At 41.8% G+C, this 21,246-nt stretch overlaps 1 protein-coding gene across 1 annotated transcript in view; it reads left to right on the top strand.

The window, feature by feature from the left end:
* The window catches only part of IQGAP1 (IQ motif containing GTPase activating protein 1), a 102,741-nt gene that overhangs the window by 66,418 nt on the left and 15,077 nt on the right, over positions 1-21,246 (top strand). Inside the window, exons 16-31 of the mRNA XM_082844272.1 lie at positions 3,004-3,094; positions 3,266-3,433; positions 4,370-4,512; positions 9,502-9,672; positions 10,382-10,465; positions 10,569-10,640; positions 10,736-10,805; positions 11,174-11,382; positions 12,094-12,249; positions 12,486-12,649; positions 13,303-13,527; positions 17,041-17,181; positions 17,274-17,358; positions 18,467-18,699; positions 19,290-19,422; positions 20,444-20,546. Of these exons, the coding sequence (XP_082700398.1) occupies positions 3,004-3,094; positions 3,266-3,433; positions 4,370-4,512; positions 9,502-9,672; positions 10,382-10,465; positions 10,569-10,640; positions 10,736-10,805; positions 11,174-11,382; positions 12,094-12,249; positions 12,486-12,649; positions 13,303-13,527; positions 17,041-17,181; positions 17,274-17,358; positions 18,467-18,699; positions 19,290-19,422; positions 20,444-20,546 (2,248 nt within the window). The remainder of the gene's footprint in view (positions 1-3,003; positions 3,095-3,265; positions 3,434-4,369; positions 4,513-9,501; positions 9,673-10,381; positions 10,466-10,568; positions 10,641-10,735; positions 10,806-11,173; positions 11,383-12,093; positions 12,250-12,485; positions 12,650-13,302; positions 13,528-17,040; positions 17,182-17,273; positions 17,359-18,466; positions 18,700-19,289; positions 19,423-20,443; positions 20,547-21,246) is intronic.

The raw sequence follows: 21,246 nt of genomic DNA, 5'->3' as shown, positions 1-21,246 counted from the left end.
ATTCAGAGGTCCTTCCTCTACTGTTTTCACCATTGTCAGTTCTCTCTTCATTTAAATTTAGTGCCTTTGGAATACTTGTTAAAAGTAGATTACTGGTCACTGGGTAGTATTGTTTGAATGCCAAGACAGAGATATCAGGAATTCTCAAGGAACTCATTTTATAATTACAAATATGAATGATTTTTAAGTCTGGCTTCTCCTCCCCCACCCCACAGTCTGCGTGTACACAGACAGGCATACATGCATGTAGCTAAAAATCAGCTGGTGTGCACTGACATGGCTGTACCAGTTGTTAAAATATTGAATACTTTTGTTTGGTACATTGCTCCTGTCCCAGGCCTCCCAAATGTGTCCCACCCCCAGTTCTAGCTCTTTCCCTGAACTTCCGCTATGAGCAACTGGAGGATTAACACCTAAACCAGCAAGGGGCCATGAGATCTCTGCTCCACTCTGATTGATCAGTGCTTGTGTTGATAAATATGTTGTATAGATTCATGTGTGTGTGTTTACATGTGTATATGGTAGGTATGGAGTGGTTTATATGTATATATAGCATAGTTTACATATGTGATGAGCGATAAAACATTATATTTATGTTACACATATATGTATCTATAATATGTTACATATATATTATCAGTACATATGTGTAATATTTTATCAATCATGACACACGCATCCATGCCACATATAATAGGAGAGACTTTTAAGGAGGTTTTAAGGGGTGAGAAGTGCCCTTTGCAAGTGTGTGTGTTTGTGCTTTCCGAATATATACACACATATATTTATGGTAGCCATTCTTTCATCTCTTTTCCCTTTCTTTTCGCCGTATCTTGTGGCTTCTCCACCTCTTTTACCTCTAGTCATTGCCCACTCGTTTGGTTCTTATCTCTGGTCCCTATCTCTTTACCTCTTCTAAAATGCAGTCAGTGTGCTTCTAAGTGTCAGTCAGAGTTGTTAGGGATGTTATTTCAGTATACTTCATATAGCATTTTCACATTAAATCTATTTTATCTCAGTATTTTCCACAATATGTCGTTCAGGGTTTTAACTCTCTACTGAGTGATTTGAGTTAATCTTTAGAGCAAACTTTAACAGGAGGATGTTGGGTTTTGTCATCTTATTCGATCTAATTGGAGCAGAGAGAGCCTGTTCTTTCCTCACACTGGGATGAGCAGGTGTATGTCACCGATCTTGCCTCCTTCAGTCTGGTGAGGGGTATTTCTATATATCATTTTCCCCTGATGTACTGCTCCATTGTTGTTGTTGTTTTTCCCTCCTCTCACACCACAGCTCTGTACCTTGTTTCTTAGGGGGGAGTATGTATGGAAGTGTTTGCTTTAATCCTTCTGCTTTAGTCTGTCCGGGGCAGAGAAGACAGAACTCTGAATGGTCAGAAATCATGATAAGCTGCGCCTTTCTCTGGTTGCAAGGAAGGTTGTGCCAAGCCCCCAAGCTTTGCTTACAGTAGACTCTGCTCAGAGCCGTCTGACGTGTGCATTAGCCTAAAACTGAGACAGAAGTGGCCTGGTTCTGTGGAAATACTTGCTTTGGGGGTGCAAGGGTTTTTATGCCACTTCTCTTGGAGACTGCACCTTCAGCCGTCTAGCTTATGACTTCTCATTTTAAGTTGTTGCTGACTCATTGTATCGTCTCATATTGAAACTATTGCTTAGCATTGCCAGTATTTATTCGTATGACTCTAGGGAATTGTGTGTGGCCATTTTCTATTTTCAGTAACAGAAGCTGACCAGTGGTAGAAAAGTGCTAAGTTCTGCAGCTATTAGGTGACTTGTTCTTGCATTCTATTTATCGGGTTACTCTTTTCCTTTCCCAAGATATGAGCTTCTTAAATTGGGATGGTGCCTCTTATGATTGTAAGTTAAATGATCTTTCTAAAACTCTGAATTACAGAGACATCTTTCGATTTCAGATGCCTTCCTTTGGCCTTACCCTGTCTCCAAGGCGCTTTATAAATTGCAGGGGTTTGTGACTGCTTGGCTCTGCTGAGTGAAATATTGTGTATCTCTCCCCAGTAATGCAGGAGGAAAACCAAGCCTCCTCTAAGGTTTTGCACTTCAACTGCTGGGCCTGCAGAAGGCAGTGAAACTTTCCATTTTGCCCCACAGCCTAGACCCTGCCTCACCTGGCAACACAGTTATAGTTACTGATCCCAGCCGCCTCATTGGTGCCTTGGCAAATTATATTTACATCAAGTAGTCTCGATGGATTTTTGAGCTACTATTTATCCCAATTGCTATTAGCTCAAGCCTCAGGAACAGTTACTTTTGTTGGGTCTGTCAAGATTGCCTCAGACATGACTCTCAACCTGGACACTTTAAAACCTGAGGTGCCTTGTCTAGAAGGAGAAAAAGACTCTACTACTATTTCACCTCTGTCCCTAGTATTCAGCTCAAACTACACTATGGACTAGAGAGGCTTTTGTTGGCCATGCTGAGAAAACTAATCACCATTTATTATGTTTCTGTGTGAAAATGTGTTTTTAAGTTTCCAACAACTGATATAACTTTCAAGTTTTAGAATATAAGCTGGTGATAAGATTAAATTGCCTATAGTGACTCCTGGCTTCACATGTGATAACATCTTGATAGTCCTAAAAACAGTAGTCACAGAGAATATTAACTCCCTCTGAATATTGTTGGCAAAGGAGGCTTTCTAAAAAGTACTTCATGTCATGGTGCTTGTCACAGTATTTAAGTCCCTACGCCCCTTCCCAGTTGGGACGTTTTGCCCCTTCTAGCAGCTCTTGTCCTCCTGAACAACTTGAATCCATCTTCTTATATCCATCACCTACATCTGTGATATTTCTCTTGTAACCCTTTACCAGGTTTTTGGTGCCCGGCTTCTTCCAGTTGACTATTCCACGTGTCTTGTATGTTGGAAACTTCTTCCTCTGTCTCTAATTGAGTCTCAGAAGCCGCCATCATGACATGTACCCTGATTTGATGACTATAGTATTGTTTTGCTTTTAATGGTTTGTAGGAAACCCAGGATGAGTCAGCTGTGTTATGGTTGGATGAAATTCAAGGTGGAATCTGGCAGTCCAACAAAGACACCCAAGAAGCACAAAAGTGTATGTATCAGTTGTTTTATTTCTACTCTGGTGGAAAGTGGGGGTGGCGAGGTGCTCCGTATCTTAGAACTCAGCTTGACCAAGATAGAAAGATGTAGGGGGAACAGTTTGCTAGTAGGTGAATCTAGACACCTTCTAAACTATTCCAGTAACAATTCTCTTCTGGGATAGTTGCCTTAGGAATCTTTGCCATTAATGAAGCAGTGGAGAAGGGCAATGTAGGAAAAACACTGAGTGCCCTTCGTTCCCCTGATGTCGGCTTGTATGGCGTCATCCCCGAATGTGGTGAAACTTACCAGAGTGACCTTGCTGAAGCCAAGAAGAAAAAACTGGCAGCAGGTGAGTTTGCGTAAATAAATATGTGCCCTGAAAGTAAGAACTTGAAAATATCACAGGGCAGATGTAGAGCAAAGGGACAAGCTATAGGGAAATTCAGAAGTACAGTATTAGGCTTATTTTAAAGACCCAAGGAGATAATATTCCTATTTTTGAAAATATTCTTTTTCTTCCCCTTGAGGGTGGCTATGTTAATAAAAAGGTCAGTTTTCTGAAAACGTTTATCTTTCATAGGGTGTTAGTAGTTCTGATTACCTAAGCCTGTAGATATTTAAAAGTTTATCTGCAAAAAGAGGGGAATAAAGATAAGAATTTTCATCCCGTTTCATGGCCCTGTTTTTAAAATTAACTAGAGAGGCTGAATGGCTGTAAGTCTTTTATCAGAATAGTTTTCTGACACACAAGGTCTTACTTAGGTATAGGCTTCGGAAGGAACAGAGGCAGTCAAGGTTGATTTCCCCATTTGGACTTCATAAGTATTTTCTTTTTATACTGTGGATATGAATGAGCTAAATGAGACATTACAAAGTCATAGTTTTTAAATTTTATTTATTTATTTATTGTTTGCGGTACACGGGCCTCTCACTGCCGTGGCCTGTCCTGTTGCGGAGCACAGGCTCCGGATGCGCAGGCTCAGCAGCCATGGCTCACGGTCCCAGCCGCTCCACGGCATGTGGGATCCTCCCGGACCGGGGCACGAACCCATGTCCCCTGCATCGGCAGGCGGACTCTCAACCACTGCACCACCAGGGAAGCCCCAAAGTCATAATTTAAGAGGGACTTAGGATCGCTCTTTACTCTCATAGACCCAGGGACAGGTTTTGGAATGGTCTTCATTCAGTTTGTTAACCCTTACCAGAACAATCCTGTGGTATCAGACATGTGAATGTGGGGAGTGTGGCTCTGGGTTTCTTTCATCTTTCCTTTATTTTCTGCCAGGAGATTATAACAGCAAGTGGGTGAAGCACTGGGTAAAAGGTGGCTATTATTATTACCACAATCTGAAGACGCTGGAAGGAGGATGGGATGAACCCCCAGACTTTGTGCAAAATTCTATGCAGCTTTCTCGGGAGGAGATCCAGGTAGGTCTCATTTCTTCACAAAAGAAGAAGCTGAGGGAAAGCACCTGTATTTTAGAGGTAATATTACTTAGGAGGAACAGGGCATGTGGTCAGAAGCCCTAGACTGAAATTAAGGCTACATAACAAACTACTTTGGAGTAATTTTTCCAGTGGGAGTGCTTAAGGCCTAAATTAGTAAAACATCTGGATTATAGACTTAAGTCAGATGAATTGTGTGCTTTTTAAAAAAACTGGATGATCCAGCAAAGAACAAAAAAAGTTGCTCTGACTTCTCATTAAATGCAACTACTCTTACTCTTTCCCAGTGTACATTTTTAATCTCTTTTCTGACTATTCCACAGATTCCAACTGTACTATGTTAGAATATAACCTGCACTTTCACATAAAGTTAGCATTTTTTCTTAAAGCAGCTTTTAAAGTGCTTCTTTCTCATCCCGTCTCTTTGCTTATGCTGTTCACTCTTACTAGAATTTCCTCATTCAGCAGTTCCTGAATACCTCCTATATGTACCAGACCCTCTTCTAAACACTGGAGATACAGTCATAAACGAAACAAAGTTCCTGCTGTCGTGAGCTGTCCCTCCCCTGCCATCTACATCTGTCAAAATTTTATCCTTCCAGGCACACCCATCTCAAAGTGTCGCCTCCTCTACAACGCTTATTAAAATTCCTTTTCCTTCCCCACTCCATCTTCATTTCAAGCCCCCCGCCCATAGTCTTTGTATTCATTTAGAATTTAACCAACTTGGATTTGTTTCAGTCGTGTGTGTACTTACCTTATGCCCACTGTTAGTTTTTAAGGTGAGGTACTAAGTTTGCAGTCCTTGTATGTAATGGCCACTTACTTTGTCCTTGACGGGCTGTTGAGCACTTCCAACGTTACCTGGTGCTAAGTTCGTGGTTATCAAACTGGAGTTGTCTAATGTACATGAAAGGAGAGGGAAATATATTGAGGGAAGTTGTTCAGTAGGCTCCTGTGGGTCATGATTAGACACATGGTTAATACACACAAAGATTCCTAGAGAGAAGGGACAGTAAAGGACTTTTAAAAAGGTTATGTACTTCCATTGGGCAGTTATTCCCAAATCCTGTATAGAAAAAAATGGAATGTTCACATATGTAAAAACTGAAATAGTCCCTTTCTTCAGAACTCACCTATCAGAGGAATGAGTTTCTATCTTGTGTTTATTAAAGTTCTCCTCTGAGGGAAATTATAGTCTCGTACCTTCCCAGTGTTTCATCTTCACTGCTAATGGTTTCACAGGTGATTAAATTTAACTAAGCTCATTGAACTCTCTCTCTGTTGGGCGTTGAGGGGCTATAAAGATGTATCAGTCTCTACTTTCCAGTTATTAACAATATTGTGGTAAAAATAGCAGGCACAGAACTGAGTACTGCAATGTAAGACAGAGAGAAATAGATGCTCTAATAACAGTAAAATAGAGGAAATATTAAGGAAGCAGTTAATTCTATCCTGGAGAAAGACAGCGTAGATAACATTTTAGCAGATGAGAAACAGAGGGAAGTCTATTCTGGACAGAAAGGACAGTGTGGGGAAGGACATCAAGGACTGGAGGAACATGGGCCATTTCAGGGAGGACGAGTGGTCCTTTGACTGGCATGCGAAGTGGAGGAGGCAGAGAAGAGAGGCAAGGACCTGACTGGCCACTTGAAGGAAGCCAGGGTGATCTTCCAGCAGAGTGATTTTTAACTCTTTTTGGGTCGTGTACACCTTTGAGAATCTAACTAACCTCCACAGAGACACTCCTACTTGGTGTTTTGTGTATGGACCTAAGATTTTTTTAAAAAATAAATTTATTTTATTTATTTATTTTTGGCTGCATTGGGTCCTCATTGCTGTGCGCAGGCTTTTTCTAGTTGCAGTGAGCGGGGGCTACTCTTCGTTGCAGTGCGGTGGCTTCTCTTGTGGAGCATGGGCTCTAGGCACGTGGGCTCAGTAGTTGTGGCTCACAGGCTCTAGAGCACAGGCTCAGTAGTTGTGACGCACAGGCTTAGTTGCTCCAACAGCATGTGGGATCTTCCCGGACTAGGGCTCAAACCCGTGTCCCCTGCATTGGCAGGCGGATTCTTAACCACTGCCTGCGCCACCAGGGAAGCCCTGGATCTAAGAATTTTTTTTTTTTTTTTTACATCTTTATTGGAGTATAATTGCTTTACAATGGTGTGTTAGTTTCTGCTTTATAACAAAGTGAATCAGTTATACATATGTTCCCATATCTCTTCCCTCTTGCGTCTCCCTCCCTCCCACCCTCCCTATCCCACCCCTCTAGGTGGTCACAAACCACCTAGCTGATCTCCCTGTGCTATGTGGCTACTTCCCACTAGCTATCTATTTTACGTTTGGTAGGGTATATATGTCCATGCCACTCTCTCACTTTGTCACAGCTTACCCTTCCCCCTCCCCATATCCTCAAGTTCATTCTCTAGTAGGTCTGTGTCTTTATTCCCGTCTTACCCCTAGGTTCTTCATGATCTTTTTTTTTTGTCTTAGATTCCATATATATGTGTTAGCATATGGTATTTGTTTTTCTCTTTCTGACTTACTTCACTCTGTATGACAGACTCTAGGTCCATCCACCTCACTACAAATAACTCAATTTCGTTTCTTTTTATGGCTGAGTAATATTCCATTGTATATATGTGCCACATCTTTTTTTTTTTTTTGCGGTACGCGGGCCTGTCACTGTTGTGGCCTCTCCCGTTGCAGAGCACAGGCTCCAGACGTGCAGGCTCAGCAGCCATGGCTCACGGGCCCAGCCGCTCCATGGCATGTGGGATCTTCCCAGACCAGGGCACGAACCCGTGTCCCCTGCATTGGCAGGCGGACTCTCAACCACTGCCGCCACTAGGGAAGCCCGTGCCACATCTTTATCCATCCATCTGTTGATGGACACTTAGGTTGCTTCCATGTCCTGGCCATTGTAAATAGAGCTGCAGTGAACATTTTGGTACATGACTCTTTTTGAATTATGGTTTTCTCAGGGTATATGCCCAGTAGTGGGATTGCTGGGTCGTATGGTAGTTCTATTTTTAGTTTTTTAAGGAACCTCCTGGTGGCTTTATCAATTTACATTCCCACCAACAGTGCAAGAGTGTTCCCTTTTCTCCACACCCTCTCCAGCATTTATTGTTTCTAGATTTTTTGATGATGACCATTCTGACTGGTGTGAGATGATATCTCATTGTAGTTTTGATTTGCATTTCTCTAATGATGTTGAACATTCTTTCATATGTTTGTTGGCAATCTGTATATCTTCTTTGGAGAAATGTCTGTTTAGGTCTTCTGCCCATTTTTGGATTGGGTTGTTTGTTTTTTTGTTATTGAGCTGCATGAGCTGCTTGTAAATTTTGGAGATTAATCCTTTGTCAGTTGCTTCATTTGCAAATATTTTCTCCCATTCTGAGGGTTTTCTTTTGGTCTTCTTTATGGTTTTCTTTGCTGTGCAAAAGCTTTTAAGTTTCATTAGGTCCCATTTGTTTATTTTTGTTTTTATTTCCATTTCTCTAGGAGGTGGGTCAAAAAGGATCTTGCTGTGATTTATGTCATAGAGTGTTCTGCCTATGTTTTCCTCTAAGAGTTTGATAGTGTCTGGCCTTACATTTAGGTCTTTAATCCATTTTGAGTTTATTTTTGTGTATTGGTGTTAGGGAGTGTTCTAATCTCATACTTCTACATGTAGCTTTCCAGTTTTCCCAGCACCACTTATTGAAGAGGCTGTCTTTTCTCCACTGTATATTCTTGCCTCCATTATCAAAGATAAGGTGACCATAGGTGTGTGGGTGTATCTCTGGGCTTTCTATCCTCTTCCACTGATCTATATTTCTGTTTTTGTGCCAGTTCCATACTGTCTTGATTACTGTAGCTTTGCAGTATAGTCTGGAGTCAGGCTCCTGGACCTAAGAATTTTAAACAGAGGAGTGATGTTACCTCACTTCAGCACGTTACCTAACCTCCTACCTCCCTGAAAACAAAACAAAACAAAAAACAGTGACCATCAAATTGGTTCTCCCACTCTCCACTTTCCTCCCTTTCAGTGAATCTGGATTTTCACTGAATCCTTCATCATTTTCTTTTCCCAAAAGAAAAGTTTCTTTTCCCAAACTTATCATTTATCTTGTCTCTTGATTTTATTCTCTCCCAGTTCCTTGCAGACCGTGTACTCCACCTCCTCTCATTTTTTGGATTATTCTAATATGTAACCTAGATCAGTGCTTTCCAGAATTTAGTGCAGTCTTTAACTGCACACGTTGTTGCCCAGGAAAAAAAAAATCAAGGCTCTGATACCAAGGACGGGGGGATACATGGTATATCCATATACCATGGATATTAGGTGGGTAACCAGGTGTTCTCACTAACCATTCTCACCACTCCTGCCCTCATTCAAGCCAGGTCCTCTCCCACTTGGATTATACGATAACAGCATCCTAATTCACCCACTCAGGCTAATCTGTCAGCTACTCTGCTAACAGTGCTGCTTTTCTAAAAATAAATCTGATGGCTTTATTCCTGTTTGAAAGTTTTCTGGTTCTCCAGTGCTTGTAGTAACAGTTCAGACACTCTAGGCTACTTCTCAAGACGATTTGTAGTCTGTCCACTCCCTTGCAGGGCCCTCCTCTGTGTCATTCCAGGGGATCTGGGCCTTGGTGTTGTCACCTGTTACTCTGTCTTCTTGTCAGCAATGACCCCAGATCAGCAAGCACACTTCCTGGCACAGCCAGTGTTAGGTAGGTGAGTAAAGGAAATAACATATGAGGTAAAAGAAGGTGAAGTTTTTGTTTATGACTTTTTGGGGGGATGTGAGGACAACTTGGCCTTGAAAAATAGATCTGAAGTCTGCATTCCCATTTCTTGGCTAAAGATCTAGTATAGCCTTGGAAAGCCTTAAGCATTAGTTTGTGTGATACTGTGTAAAAATTTGTGTCCATTCTCACCTGTGTTTGTCTTCTCATGTGACCATTGCTTTTTCAGAGTTCCATCTCTGGGGTGACTGCTGCGTATAACCGAGAACAGCTTTGGCTGGCCAACGAAGGCTTGATCACCAAGCTGCAGGCTTGCTTCAGGGGATACTTAGTTCGGCAGGAATTCCGATCCAGGATGAATTTCCTAAAGAAACAAATCCCTGCCATCACCTGCATTCAGGTATTTCAGAGCCTATTAAGCAGACAGCAAGTGGGCTTCTAGAGCAGGGGTAATAAAAAGTCAGCTCCTACGATCGAATGTCTGAGTATGTCCTCTGTCTTCTGACCTCTTAGTCTTGTCCTTCTTCTGACAAGCACTTCCTCTCCTACCATTGGAATCAATGTGTGCTCATTGCTGTTTAGTGTGGTGAGTTGTCCAGCTCAGTGGCAGTTCTTCTTGGGCACCTCATTGTCTTCTAAGACTGTTCCTTTGTGTCAGATTTGAATATTGAGAGAAGCAACTGCAATTTTGCTTCAATGACAGGGAGGCACAATGTCACAGAAACAATTCTGGGTTAGGAATTATGGCTCCAGCACTGCCAGGTAGTGGTAAACCTCTTCTCTGAGTTTGTGTCCTCACCTATAAATGGGGATACTAATATTTATCTTACCTTCCTCATCTGATTCGTTGTAAGGAGCCTATGAGAGCATCTGTGCAGATGCACTTTAAGGTGTGAAGTGCTGTGCTCACATCAGGGAGGTGGAAGTTAGCCAGTGTGCTCTCCTGGTGGAGGTACAGCCCAGGCCCCTCTTCCCCTGTCACTGGTGGACGTGATCCTTTTTAAAGCTGCATCATGAATTGCACTTGGATGGTATCTCAAGACAGAATCTTTTAGCTTCCTCTGACCCTTGGGAAATAATGTGTCGCATGTAATGTTTGATGGTTTCAGTCGCAGTGGCGAGGATACAAGCAGAAGAAGGCGTATCAGGACCGCTTAGCTTACCTGCGCTCCCATAAAGATGAAGTTATAAAGGTGTGTAGCCCAGGCAGGGTTTCTCAGCGTGGGGCGTGAGCATGATATGTGTGGAGATGAAGGGCTCTTCTAATTTCCAGGACCGCCTTTTCCTTTTCCACAGATTCAGTCCTTGGCAAGGATGCATCAAGCCAGAAAGCGCTACAGAGATCGCCTACAGTATTTCCGAGACCATGTGAGTACCCTTGGGTAACAAGGACCAGTAGAGTTAGTTTTGCTGTGTTTGTGGTGGACAGAAGAACAAAGGAATTTCTTTTTTTTGTTCCTTAGATGAACGACATTATCAAAATCCAGGCTTTTATTCGGGCAAACAAAGCTCGTGATGACTACAAGACTCTCAGTGAGTAACTGTGGCTCAGCAGAGGACAGTTGAGGCAGTGGTTGAGAGCCGTCAGGTTCTGAGTATTCTCCACGGATCTCTTTTCTTGTCCTGCAGGCAAGGCTTGGGGGGTAGGGTGCTGTTTGTGACTTAAGCCCCATTGCTCACCTGTGACTTGATGTCTTGTTGCTTGCTGTATTCGCCTTCCACATAACAACATAGCAATAGCATGACTGGGAAGACTGCACTTGGTGGTTGTCTTTGCACATCTCAAAAATAAACAAATATCTTACGTGTGAATAGAGCTTTTTTTTTTTAAGACAGTGCTGATGTTTTCCATTTTATTGACGCTTCCATTCCTCGTCTGACACATGCTTTCTTTCTGTCAGTCAATGCTGAGGATCCCCCTATGGTTGTGGTCCGAAAATTTGTCCACCTGCTCGACCAAAGTGACCAGGATTTTCAGGAGGAGCTTGATCTTATGAAGATGAGGGAAGAGGTCATTACCCTCATCCGTTCTAACCAGCAGCTGGAGAATGACCTCAATCTCATGGATATCAAAATTGGACTGCTAGTGAAAAATAAAATTACACTACAGGTATGGTCCAGTGCCAGTAAGGGCCTTGGGGTACATTGTCCTGCTTGGTACCCCTGTCTCTCCCTAGGTGACTTGCAGGGAGGGGGTAGGAGGCTGGCTTTCTTCTCAGCGAACGCCATACCTTTTTTTTTTTAAGTTAAATAAGAAATTAAGTGATTTAATCACAAAATTTTAAATAGAGAAAAGTAGATAAAAACCATCCCATAATTCCACCACCCTAACAATCATTTTATATCCTACATTTTTATTTAATATAGAGGATAAGATACTTTCCATATGTTAAGTCATCATAAATATTATTTTTAGTGGCAGTGTAATAATTTATCAGGAAATAATCTGAGTTACCTCTTTTTTTCTAGACTATTTGACATTTTCAACTTTTATTATTACGGAATAACACTGCAGTTAATGTTTCAATGTATATGTAGCTTTTATTGTGTTTAAGACTTTGTAAGATAGATTCCTAGAAGTTGGTTTCCTGAATCAATGGACATTTTTATAGATGAGGTTCTTTATAGGAAGATGGAAGTAGGAATGGATTTGATTGATGTACTGAAAATAAGGTACAGTGTAGTGATTCAAAAATATTTAGGGGATCTGCCAGTGCAGTAGACCTTCATGAAAGTTTTTAGGTGCCAAAAGACCTTTCCATAATGCCCAGAGTTTCATCTTTGAAAGCTTTTTGATTTATGTATATGTGTTTGTTTATAGGACGTGGTTTCCCACAGTAAAAAACTTACCAAAAAAAATAAGGAACAGTTGTCTGATATGATGATGTTAAATAAACAGAAGGGAGGTCTCAAGGCTTTGAGCAAGGAGAAGAGAGAGAAGTTGGAAGCATATCAACACCTGTTTTATTTACTGCAGGTGAGTGGCTCCTGGAATTAGTATTGTAAAATTTAGTTAATTTACTTTTCTCAAGAAAACCTTATGCATAGATCTCTGTGAAAGTCCTTCTGATTTCCACTGAGAGATGAGCAAAGGGCTGTCTTATTTTTCTTCATTACTCAGGTACTTTCTAATCCTTCAAGCTGAAAAATCTTGAATATTTGTGCCAGCCTTCATGTCATCTAGAAATTACTTATCCCTTGCTTTCGTTTCAGACCAACCCCACCTATCTGGCGAAGCTGATTTTTCAGATGCCCCAGAACAAGTCCACCAAGTTCATGGACTCTGTAATCTTCACACTCTACAACTATGCATCCAACCAGCGAGAGGAGTACCTGCTCCTGCGGCTGTTTAAGACAGCACTGCAGGAGGAAATCAAGTACGGACAGATTTCTGCAGGGCATACATGGGACCCCTCCCCACCGTCATAGGTGCTCATAGTTTGAGATTCAGGCCTGCCTGTGCCTTTTCTCAATACTGTGACATGTGTGAGATACTCACTCTAAAGAAGCATTTACCTTTTATAATGTAATAATATAGATTATGCACTCACACAAACTAATTATACTGAAAATACAAATTAATTATATGTTAATTATATATATACTGTATACCAATATGAACTAATAATATATACACAATATAAACTAATATGCTAATTATAAGCTAATATAATAAACACTAATATAAAGTGTCGCTGTTTCTGGGGAGGTGATAGAGATTTGCTAAATTAATTTTAGGAATATTCTGTATTAAGATAGAATTTTTTAAAAGCTGGTCCAAACATGAAGATTTCACATCTTTAGCTAATGAAGGACCTGATCATGTTCCTATGATTGAGTTTGCAACAACAGCAGGAAGGTGCAGTATTCAGATGAGTGTTGGGGAGTGTTTCTAGAGAAAGAGCTTGTAACCCTTTCCTTCCAACTATCATATTTCTGTTTTTAGGAGATGGGATCTTTAAGTAGGAAGGATCTTTAGGTTGGTAGATTTGTGATTAGTTTGAATTGAATTTGTATTTATGTTTTATAGGTCAAAAGTAGATCAGATTCAAGAAATCGTGACAGGAAATCCTACAGTTATTAAGATGGTTGTAAGTTTCAACCGTGGGGCCAGGGGCCAGAATGCGCTGAGACAGATCTTGGCCCCGGTGGTTAAGGAGATTATGGATGACAAATCTCTCAATATCAAAACTGACCCTGTGGATATTTACAAATCTTGGGTTAATCAGATGGAGTCTCAGACAGGAGAGGCAAGGTATGGTAACCACAACACCTTTTCTTTCATGTTTTTATTATTTTCTCTCTCTCTTTTTTAAACAGTGAACATTTCTTTGATTTATAAATTAGTAATTGCTTAAATAGGTTTTCCTTAGAAACCCCTTCTTTAAGTAGTTGCCTTGGTAATTTATTCACTTATTTAGCAAATATTTATTGAGTACTTACTAAGTGCCAGACACTGTGTTAGATACACCTACAATAATACGATAACGAATGAGATGTACAATAATGAATGAAGAAGACATGCTCCCTGCCCTCTGTTCATAGTTTATTGCGTGGGAGAGATGACACACAGGTACATAGAAATAAAGTTGCAAACTGAGGGGAGTTTCATGATGTTTTGTAGGGAACTGTAATGGAGAATTCAAGAGGGAGCTAACTTAGAGGGGTTAGGGAGAGCCTCCCTGAGAAGGTGAACCATCACATGGTGGAGGCCTGAAGGGTACAGTGGGGCCAGCCTTGCTAAGAGCTAGGTGCAGGGTCTTCATGCCTGGATGCTGTCAGGTGGAAGGAGCTTGGGAGAGTCTAGGACCTGGAAGGACACTGGGCATCAGCAGAGATGCAGTTGGATGGGAAGACTCGCACAGATCTGAGTGAGATCACTGTGTTTCATTAAAGGGAAGAGGAGCTGGTGTGGGCGAATGATGAGCTGCCTTGGAATACTGAGAGTTGGACTAACTAAATTAACATAATCCAGGAGAGTTCTGTGCCAGGGCGGTAGTTTTCACCACCAGCGTTAACACATCTAAAGGAAAAATGTGTCAGTAGAATATGGGAAATGCTGGGAAAATACAGTTCAGAGGGCCAAAATGTTTAAAATATTTTTATCCAGCTTGGGTGAGGACAGGGGAGGAGTAGCTCTCCATATGATTGCTACTCAGAGTTTGATCTGTGGGCCAGTAACTGTAGATCATCAGTGTCGCTAAACACACTGTTTAGTTCAGCTGACATTTTTTTCCATAGCAAGACTTTCTCAATGAAGGAAGTATCCATTCTGAAGTTGATTACATTCTGGCTCAAGCTCCTTATCCTGTCTTGGACTGATTGGTAGAATGGTCTACATGTTGAATAATGCTGCTTTCCACGTACCTGGACACCAGGCAAAGGGGGAGGTTACCCTGGATAGAGAACAGCACATTCTGCTCACTCCTACAAAGGGCTTATCCCCTATTGGGAATCGTGTGGGAACCAACCCTGATTTGGTTCTCTGCTTTGTGTCAGCCTGTCACCCAAGAGTCAGATCGTTGCTGGGTGTGATAGAAAAATCCATTTTTGTTTTGACCTGCACCAGGCCCAAATCCTGGAATATGGTCAGCCAACTGCAGTAGTTGACTGGGAAGGTTTGACTGAAGCTCAGGGCATCCCTAGATGGGAGCCCCACGGACACAGGCTCAAGGGTACTAAGATACTTCCTCTGCCGGTCCATGAGTTGGTCATTTTTAGATCAAAATTCCAGTAGGTATTTCAAGATTTTTTCTTGTAGGTGCCTATCAGAAACGTGTCTTATTTTGCTTTTCATAAAATGGAAATTGATTTTAACACATTTTTTTTAATATGGATAACTGGGAGGTGTAGTGGTATGTGGTGGGAGCCCGTGCAGCATGTAAGCATCACGGATCCTTGAGCTTCAGCCACGAAACTCATAGCAAACTGGGACGTTGTCCCTCTTGGCAGTGTTCACCTCTAAAATCTTTGAAATTTAATATTCTGTTCTCTGACTACACCCATTTAGTTTAACACTTTCATTCTCTTTGTTCATTGCTACCTTTTTTAAAATGTCGTATACGTATACAGTTATATTTTACTGATATAAAAGATGTAAAGTACATAACTTACAAAATATAAATGCCCGTATAAATTCAATACAGCCAATTGTTTGAGACAGAATGCTTTTGTTAATTTTTGCTGAATCTTTGTGTTCATAGTCTACCAGTGTTTGTAATTCAGCCACCATATGACGAATGGAGTTGTGTCCTTATTTGCTGGTATTAGTTTCCTATTGCTCCTGGGATGAATTACCACAAACTTGATGGCTTAAAACAACAGAAATTTATTTTCTCACAGTTTTGGAGGCCAGAAATCCGAAATTGGTATTAAAGGGGTGAAATCAGGGTGTCAGCAGGGCTGTGTTCCCTCCAGAGGCTCTAGTGGAAAATCCATTCCCTGCCTCTTCAGCTTCTGGTGGCTGTTGGCATTCCTGGCCTTGTGGCTGTATCACTCCAGTCTCTGCCTGCCCTCCTCCGTCGCCACATTGCCTCCTCTTCTGTGTGCACCAAATCTCCCTCCGCCTCTCTCTTATTAGGACGCTTGTGATTGGATTTAGGCCACCAAGATAATCATTACTGCTTTTTGACCTCATTGAAAGTACCACACTGGGACCCCTGCAATTCATTTTTGTCTTTCAGCTCCCTCCTGTCCTTGTTTCCTTCCTGATTAAGCCTAGGCCCAGTGTTCTAGCACATCTACTATTCTCTTGTCAGTTCCTTCTGACTCAGGGCCTTCTCCTGAATGATCTCGTCAGCTCCTCTGGCTTCAGTTCCTATATGTAACTGTCAGCTCCCTCACCAGTACCTAAAGGGTCACCATGTCCCATTGATTGTGTCTCTTTAATATCTCTCAGATCTGTCTCCTTGGTCCCCACTGCTTGCATCCTTGTTCATGTCCTCATCATATTTTGGGGGGGGGGCCATGCCACGTGGCATGCAAGATCCTAGTTCCCCAACCAGGGATCGAACCCACGCCCCCTGCAGTGTAAGCACAGAGTCCTAACCACCTGACCACCAGGGAAGTCCCATGCTCTCATCATTTCTTGATCAGGCTGTAGCACTAGTCTTCTAGCTCTTTCATCTGTGACTGTCCATCTTTAGTTCATTTCTCATGTGGATCAGAGCAATCCTCCTCAAAATTCAGATCTGTCTCTTAATAGCTCTCTGTGGCTTCTAGGAAAGTCCAGACTTCTTAGCATCATATACAGGGCCCTCCATGATCTGGCCCCTGTTTACTCTTCCACCCTCATTTCTCCTTCCTCTTCCCTTTCTTTGCATTTGATCTTCCTTCCCAGAAGACCTTTCTTCTCCCTTTTTCCTGAGTTCATATGTCCCTTCCTTATGGAAGTCTTCCTTGATTCCTCCAGTCTGAATTGAAGCCTCTTCTCTGCGGCACTGTAGCACTTCTGGTCAGCTTCTTCTTTGTAGTGCAGTGTGTTTACAGATACTTATTTGTGTGTCTCTTCCACCAGACTGTGAGAGACTCGAGAAGCTTTCATGTCTCCAATACCTTTTATCCCAAGTGCCTGGCACATAGTTCAAGGCACCCAATTCACAGTTGAAAACCTGAGCCCCAATTCCGGCCCCACCATTTACCAGCTCTACGAGCACAACAAAATTATCTACTCTCTCTGGGTCTTTCTGTTTATGAAAGACACAGTCTCGCCTCAGGCTGTTCCTGGCTGTTGGTCTAACATACATGGGGATAATTTCTGCTTTCCCAGCAAACTACCCTATGATGTGACCCCAGAGCAGGCTCTGGCTCATGAAGAAGTCAGGACACGGTTAGACAACTCCATCAGGAACATGCGGGCCGTGACGGACAAGTTCCTGTCAGCCATCATCAGCTCTGTGGACAAAATCCCGTGAGTTCTGTCAGCTGTGACCCCCTGTTGAGCCCAGAATTAGTGGCCTTCTGCTCCCTGGCCCTTCTCACTACGTTTTGTCCACCCCACAGTTACGGGATGCGCTTCATTGCCAAAGTGCTGAAGGACTCATTACATGAGAAGTTCCCTGATGCTGGTGAAGATGAGCTGCTGAAGGTAAGACTGAAAGCTGGCACATTCTTGCCCTACCAATAATAGCCCTTTGAAGAAAAAGTTCTAAGACTAGGCCTGACCTTAGACTTTCGTTAAGGACCTTAACCTAGATTTTGTCAGTAGCTTGCCGTTGATTGTGAGATTTTGAAAGTGTTTGTAAATAGTAAATCATACCTCTTTTAGTTCCTATATAGTTCCTGTGTTGTTTGAATGGCACACAGACCTCAAACAAGTAGAGAAGATGGATTTTCCTGTCTTGAGATACATTTCTTTGAGTCCTATCTTTTCGCTGAAGAATTGCTCCCTCTGCTGGTGGCCAGGTGAATGGTAGCAAGCACAGTTGTTTCCACTAAGGCTGTTGCTGATAATTCTTTCTTACTCAGCTATGCTCCCTCCTTTTTTTTTTCCTTCTTCTTCTTCTTTTTTTTTAATCTGAACGCTTTTTTCTTCTCTCCTAGTTCTGTGCTTTCCTACAGTGAGGCCTCGATTCTAGACTTTCTGTTCAGGTGAATTAATTTTATTTTTTTCTGAATGAAACTCTAGGGGAAATGCTGTGACTGTCCTTGAATTCTTCTGTGGAAGAGATGTGTGTTGAGTGACTTTAATTTCAGAGGCATGAACTTGTGCACCTTTGAAGTCTTCAGCATGAGGATGATGGGGGTTGGACAGGTTATGCTCTGCTAATTAGGTCGTGTTCAAGGATTTATTTTAGCTATGTTCATTAGCTTCTTAAAATGAAAGCCCATCTGCCTGAAAATGAAAAGTGCATGTGGTTGACAGCAGCCTTATTTGCTGCCATGGTATGTGAACAAAGGATGCCCTAAAATGCTCAGTAACAGACTTTAAGTCTATCATTTTTACCTTCTGAATCTGCTCTTTCATTGTCGTGATTTTCAGTTCTGTTCTCATTTTCTTTTTTTCTGCATCCAGCCAAGGGCTGTTTGGTCATTTTAGTTTCAGGCCTTGAGGGAAATTGTGTGTGTGTGTGTGTGTGTGTGTGTAGTGTTTAATTTTTTTCTCACAGGACCACATTTTCTTTGCTAGCAAAGTCATTTATGGCTTACTTGGTGGAATGGTTTTTAACACCCATTTCTTTTTCCTCTGTTCCCAGATTATTGGTAACTTGCTTTACTATCGATACATGAATCCAGCCATTGTTGCTCCTGATGCCTTTGACATCATCGACCTGTCAGCAGGAGGCCAGCTTACCACAGACCAACGCCGAAATCTTGGCTCCATTGCAAAGATGCTTCAGCATGCAGCTTCCAATAAGATGTTTCTGGGAGATAATGCTCACTTAAGCATCATTAACGAATATCTTTCCCAGTCCTACCAGAAATTCAGGTAAGGGGAAAGGGACAAGGTACTTGAAAGATTCTGTGGGCGTGTTTCTAACTCTGAAGGTAAAGACAAGATTAAATACCACACCCAGCATTCCCTGGACTGCAGTGTTGTATACATCTCATGTGCTCAGAGCTCCAGGGGATGATGAAGAGGATGTTTGAGCTATTAAAATGTATTCCTATGAAATAGACTGTACTTCACGTAGAAACAATGGTCTACGTTAGGCACGTGTTACTTTGTAACCAGAGAAGAATTGCAGAGTGCTTTTAATATTTGTAAATTAAACATTCAGTTGAGAGTTCGAGTTCGGGACGTTGTCTTAGAAAGTTGGTTCTGCTAACAACGCAGGTGTTTGAGAACTGTTTTAAATTATGGTTGAGCAGTTCTTGTGGGTAGAACTAAAACGAAGTGGAAAGAGAACCAACGTCCCAAGGCTGTCAAGCACAACGAACATGCAGCAGTTTCTCTAGAATTAACTGTCTTGACTGGCTTCTTTTGAACTCACTGCCCCAGAGGTTTGTGGGATGTCCTTCATCAACTTCTCACACATGTGTCACTTGTTGGGGCCTGGCTCCTGTGTTTATTTTCAGACGGTTTTTCCAAACTGCTTGTGATGTCCCAAAGCTTCAGGATAAATTTAATGTGGATGAGTACTCTGATTTAGTGACCCTCACCAAACCTGTGATCTACATTTCCATTGGTGAAATCATCAACACCCACACTGTAAGTATTTTTCTTTAATGATTTAATTTCATTGCTCTGTCTTAATTGCCTTCTCCGGCTGCTGCCTGCTATCTCTGGAAGCCAGAGATCTCAGTTTGATCTTACTGACATCACATCTGCCTTGTTGTTTATCTTCTTTGCTTATTATCCTTAACTTTCTTGAAGTGATCACCAGGCCACCTGCATCAGAATCATCTGGGCTGGTTATTAAAAAATGAAGTTTCCTGAACCCCACCACAGACCAGCTGAATCAAAATCCCCATGGCTGGGCTTCAGAATCTCCATTGTGACCCCTGATATAGTGACTTGATAAAATACTGTTTTTATTGGTCCTTTTTTTTACCCTGGCCCTCTGTCTTACTTTTCTAACATGATCTAGAATACCAGCTTTTTCCTCTGTGTCACCTTTGAGTGATTTTTCCCTTGGGTACTTCTTCCCCCCTCCCCAATTTTTTATAATTCATCCCCCCTTGGGGGCATATAGAACAGGAAATAAGGAAATAAAATGAAATTTCAGGGATTGTCTTTTCTGATGAAGTCACCTGGGGTAATAGCTTATTAAGGCTTTGCCGAATACCCCTAAAATAATGATAATGTTGATCTGATGCACTTTTTTTCTGAATTAAAAGATATTATATACTGGAAACTTTAAGTAAAAGTATGAATGTGAGTCATTTGAACTGGTTGTAGGGAATATTGATGACTTGGATATTGAAGTCTGTGAGTTTCCTTGTTCTTTCTTATATAGGGTACGTTTAAATCCTTTATATCTGTAAGGTTGAGAGAGTACCAGTATTTCCTCTTCATATGTTGTAACATATGTCATTCATCACGGGCCAATGTGTTGCTTTATATATCATATTGTTTATTTGGGTTAGTTTGTTGAGGATTGGTTTTTCAGTTCTTTGAATATGGGAGTTTTGTTATCTAACCTCTTTTGTGCTGTTAGGCATTGTGGATGGGGACGGGGGCTAGTGGGTTGAGTGTGTAAATGGAATTGATCCCTGGATGTTGGATGCAGCTCCTGTTAGATCACCAGGATGCCATTGCCCCGGAGCACAATGATCCAATCCATGAGCTGCTGGATGACCTTGGCGATGTGCCCACCATCGAGTCCCTAATAGGTAAAGTTCTGACTTAACTGCCCAGAAGCTGAGAGAGGAGATTGGCAGGAGTGCTGTAATTATCACCTTCTCTGTTTCTACACTGTTCAAGCTCTGAATACACATCAGAGAAGAAAACAGATGTGATCCCTATCTGTTAGGAGCTGAAGTCCAGTGGAAGAGATCATTTTAAATGCATAGATACATATAATCATGTAACTAGAAATTTATAAGTCCTATAAAGGAAATGAACAGAGTATTTTTTTTGATATTTATTTGGTTGCACTGGGTCTTAGTTGTGGCAGGCAGGCTCCTCAGTTGCGGCAGGCGGGCTCAGTTGTGGCAGGCGGGCTCCTCAGTTGTGGCATGCGAACTCTCAGTTGCAGCGTGCATGTGGGATCTAGTTCCCCGACCAGGGATCAAACCTGGGCCCCCTGCATTGGGAGCGTGGAATGTCAGCCACTGTGCCACCAGGGAAGTCCCTGAACAGAGTATTTTGAGAGAGAAATGTTACAGTGTTGAAATGATTTCTCAAACATTTGTTAAGTTATTTTATTATGGATCCTTTGCCTTTACCATTTGGCATGATGTTTTATTTCTCAGTAAAAGGTGTCCTCACCACAGTGTACATATAGGCTTATTCAACTACCTTCTTAAACTTGCATTATCTTTTACTTGAATTATTATCTGCTCTCCAATGTCTCCTCTGTTTATGGTATTG

Source organism: Leucopleurus acutus, assembly GCF_964270905.1.
Source record: "Leucopleurus acutus genome assembly, chromosome: 1".
NCBI classification, from domain to species: Eukaryota; Metazoa; Chordata; class Mammalia; order Artiodactyla; family Delphinidae; genus Leucopleurus; species Leucopleurus acutus.
Note: the sequence above shows the minus strand (reverse complement) of the source record. Positions and strands in the feature narration are given on the sequence as shown.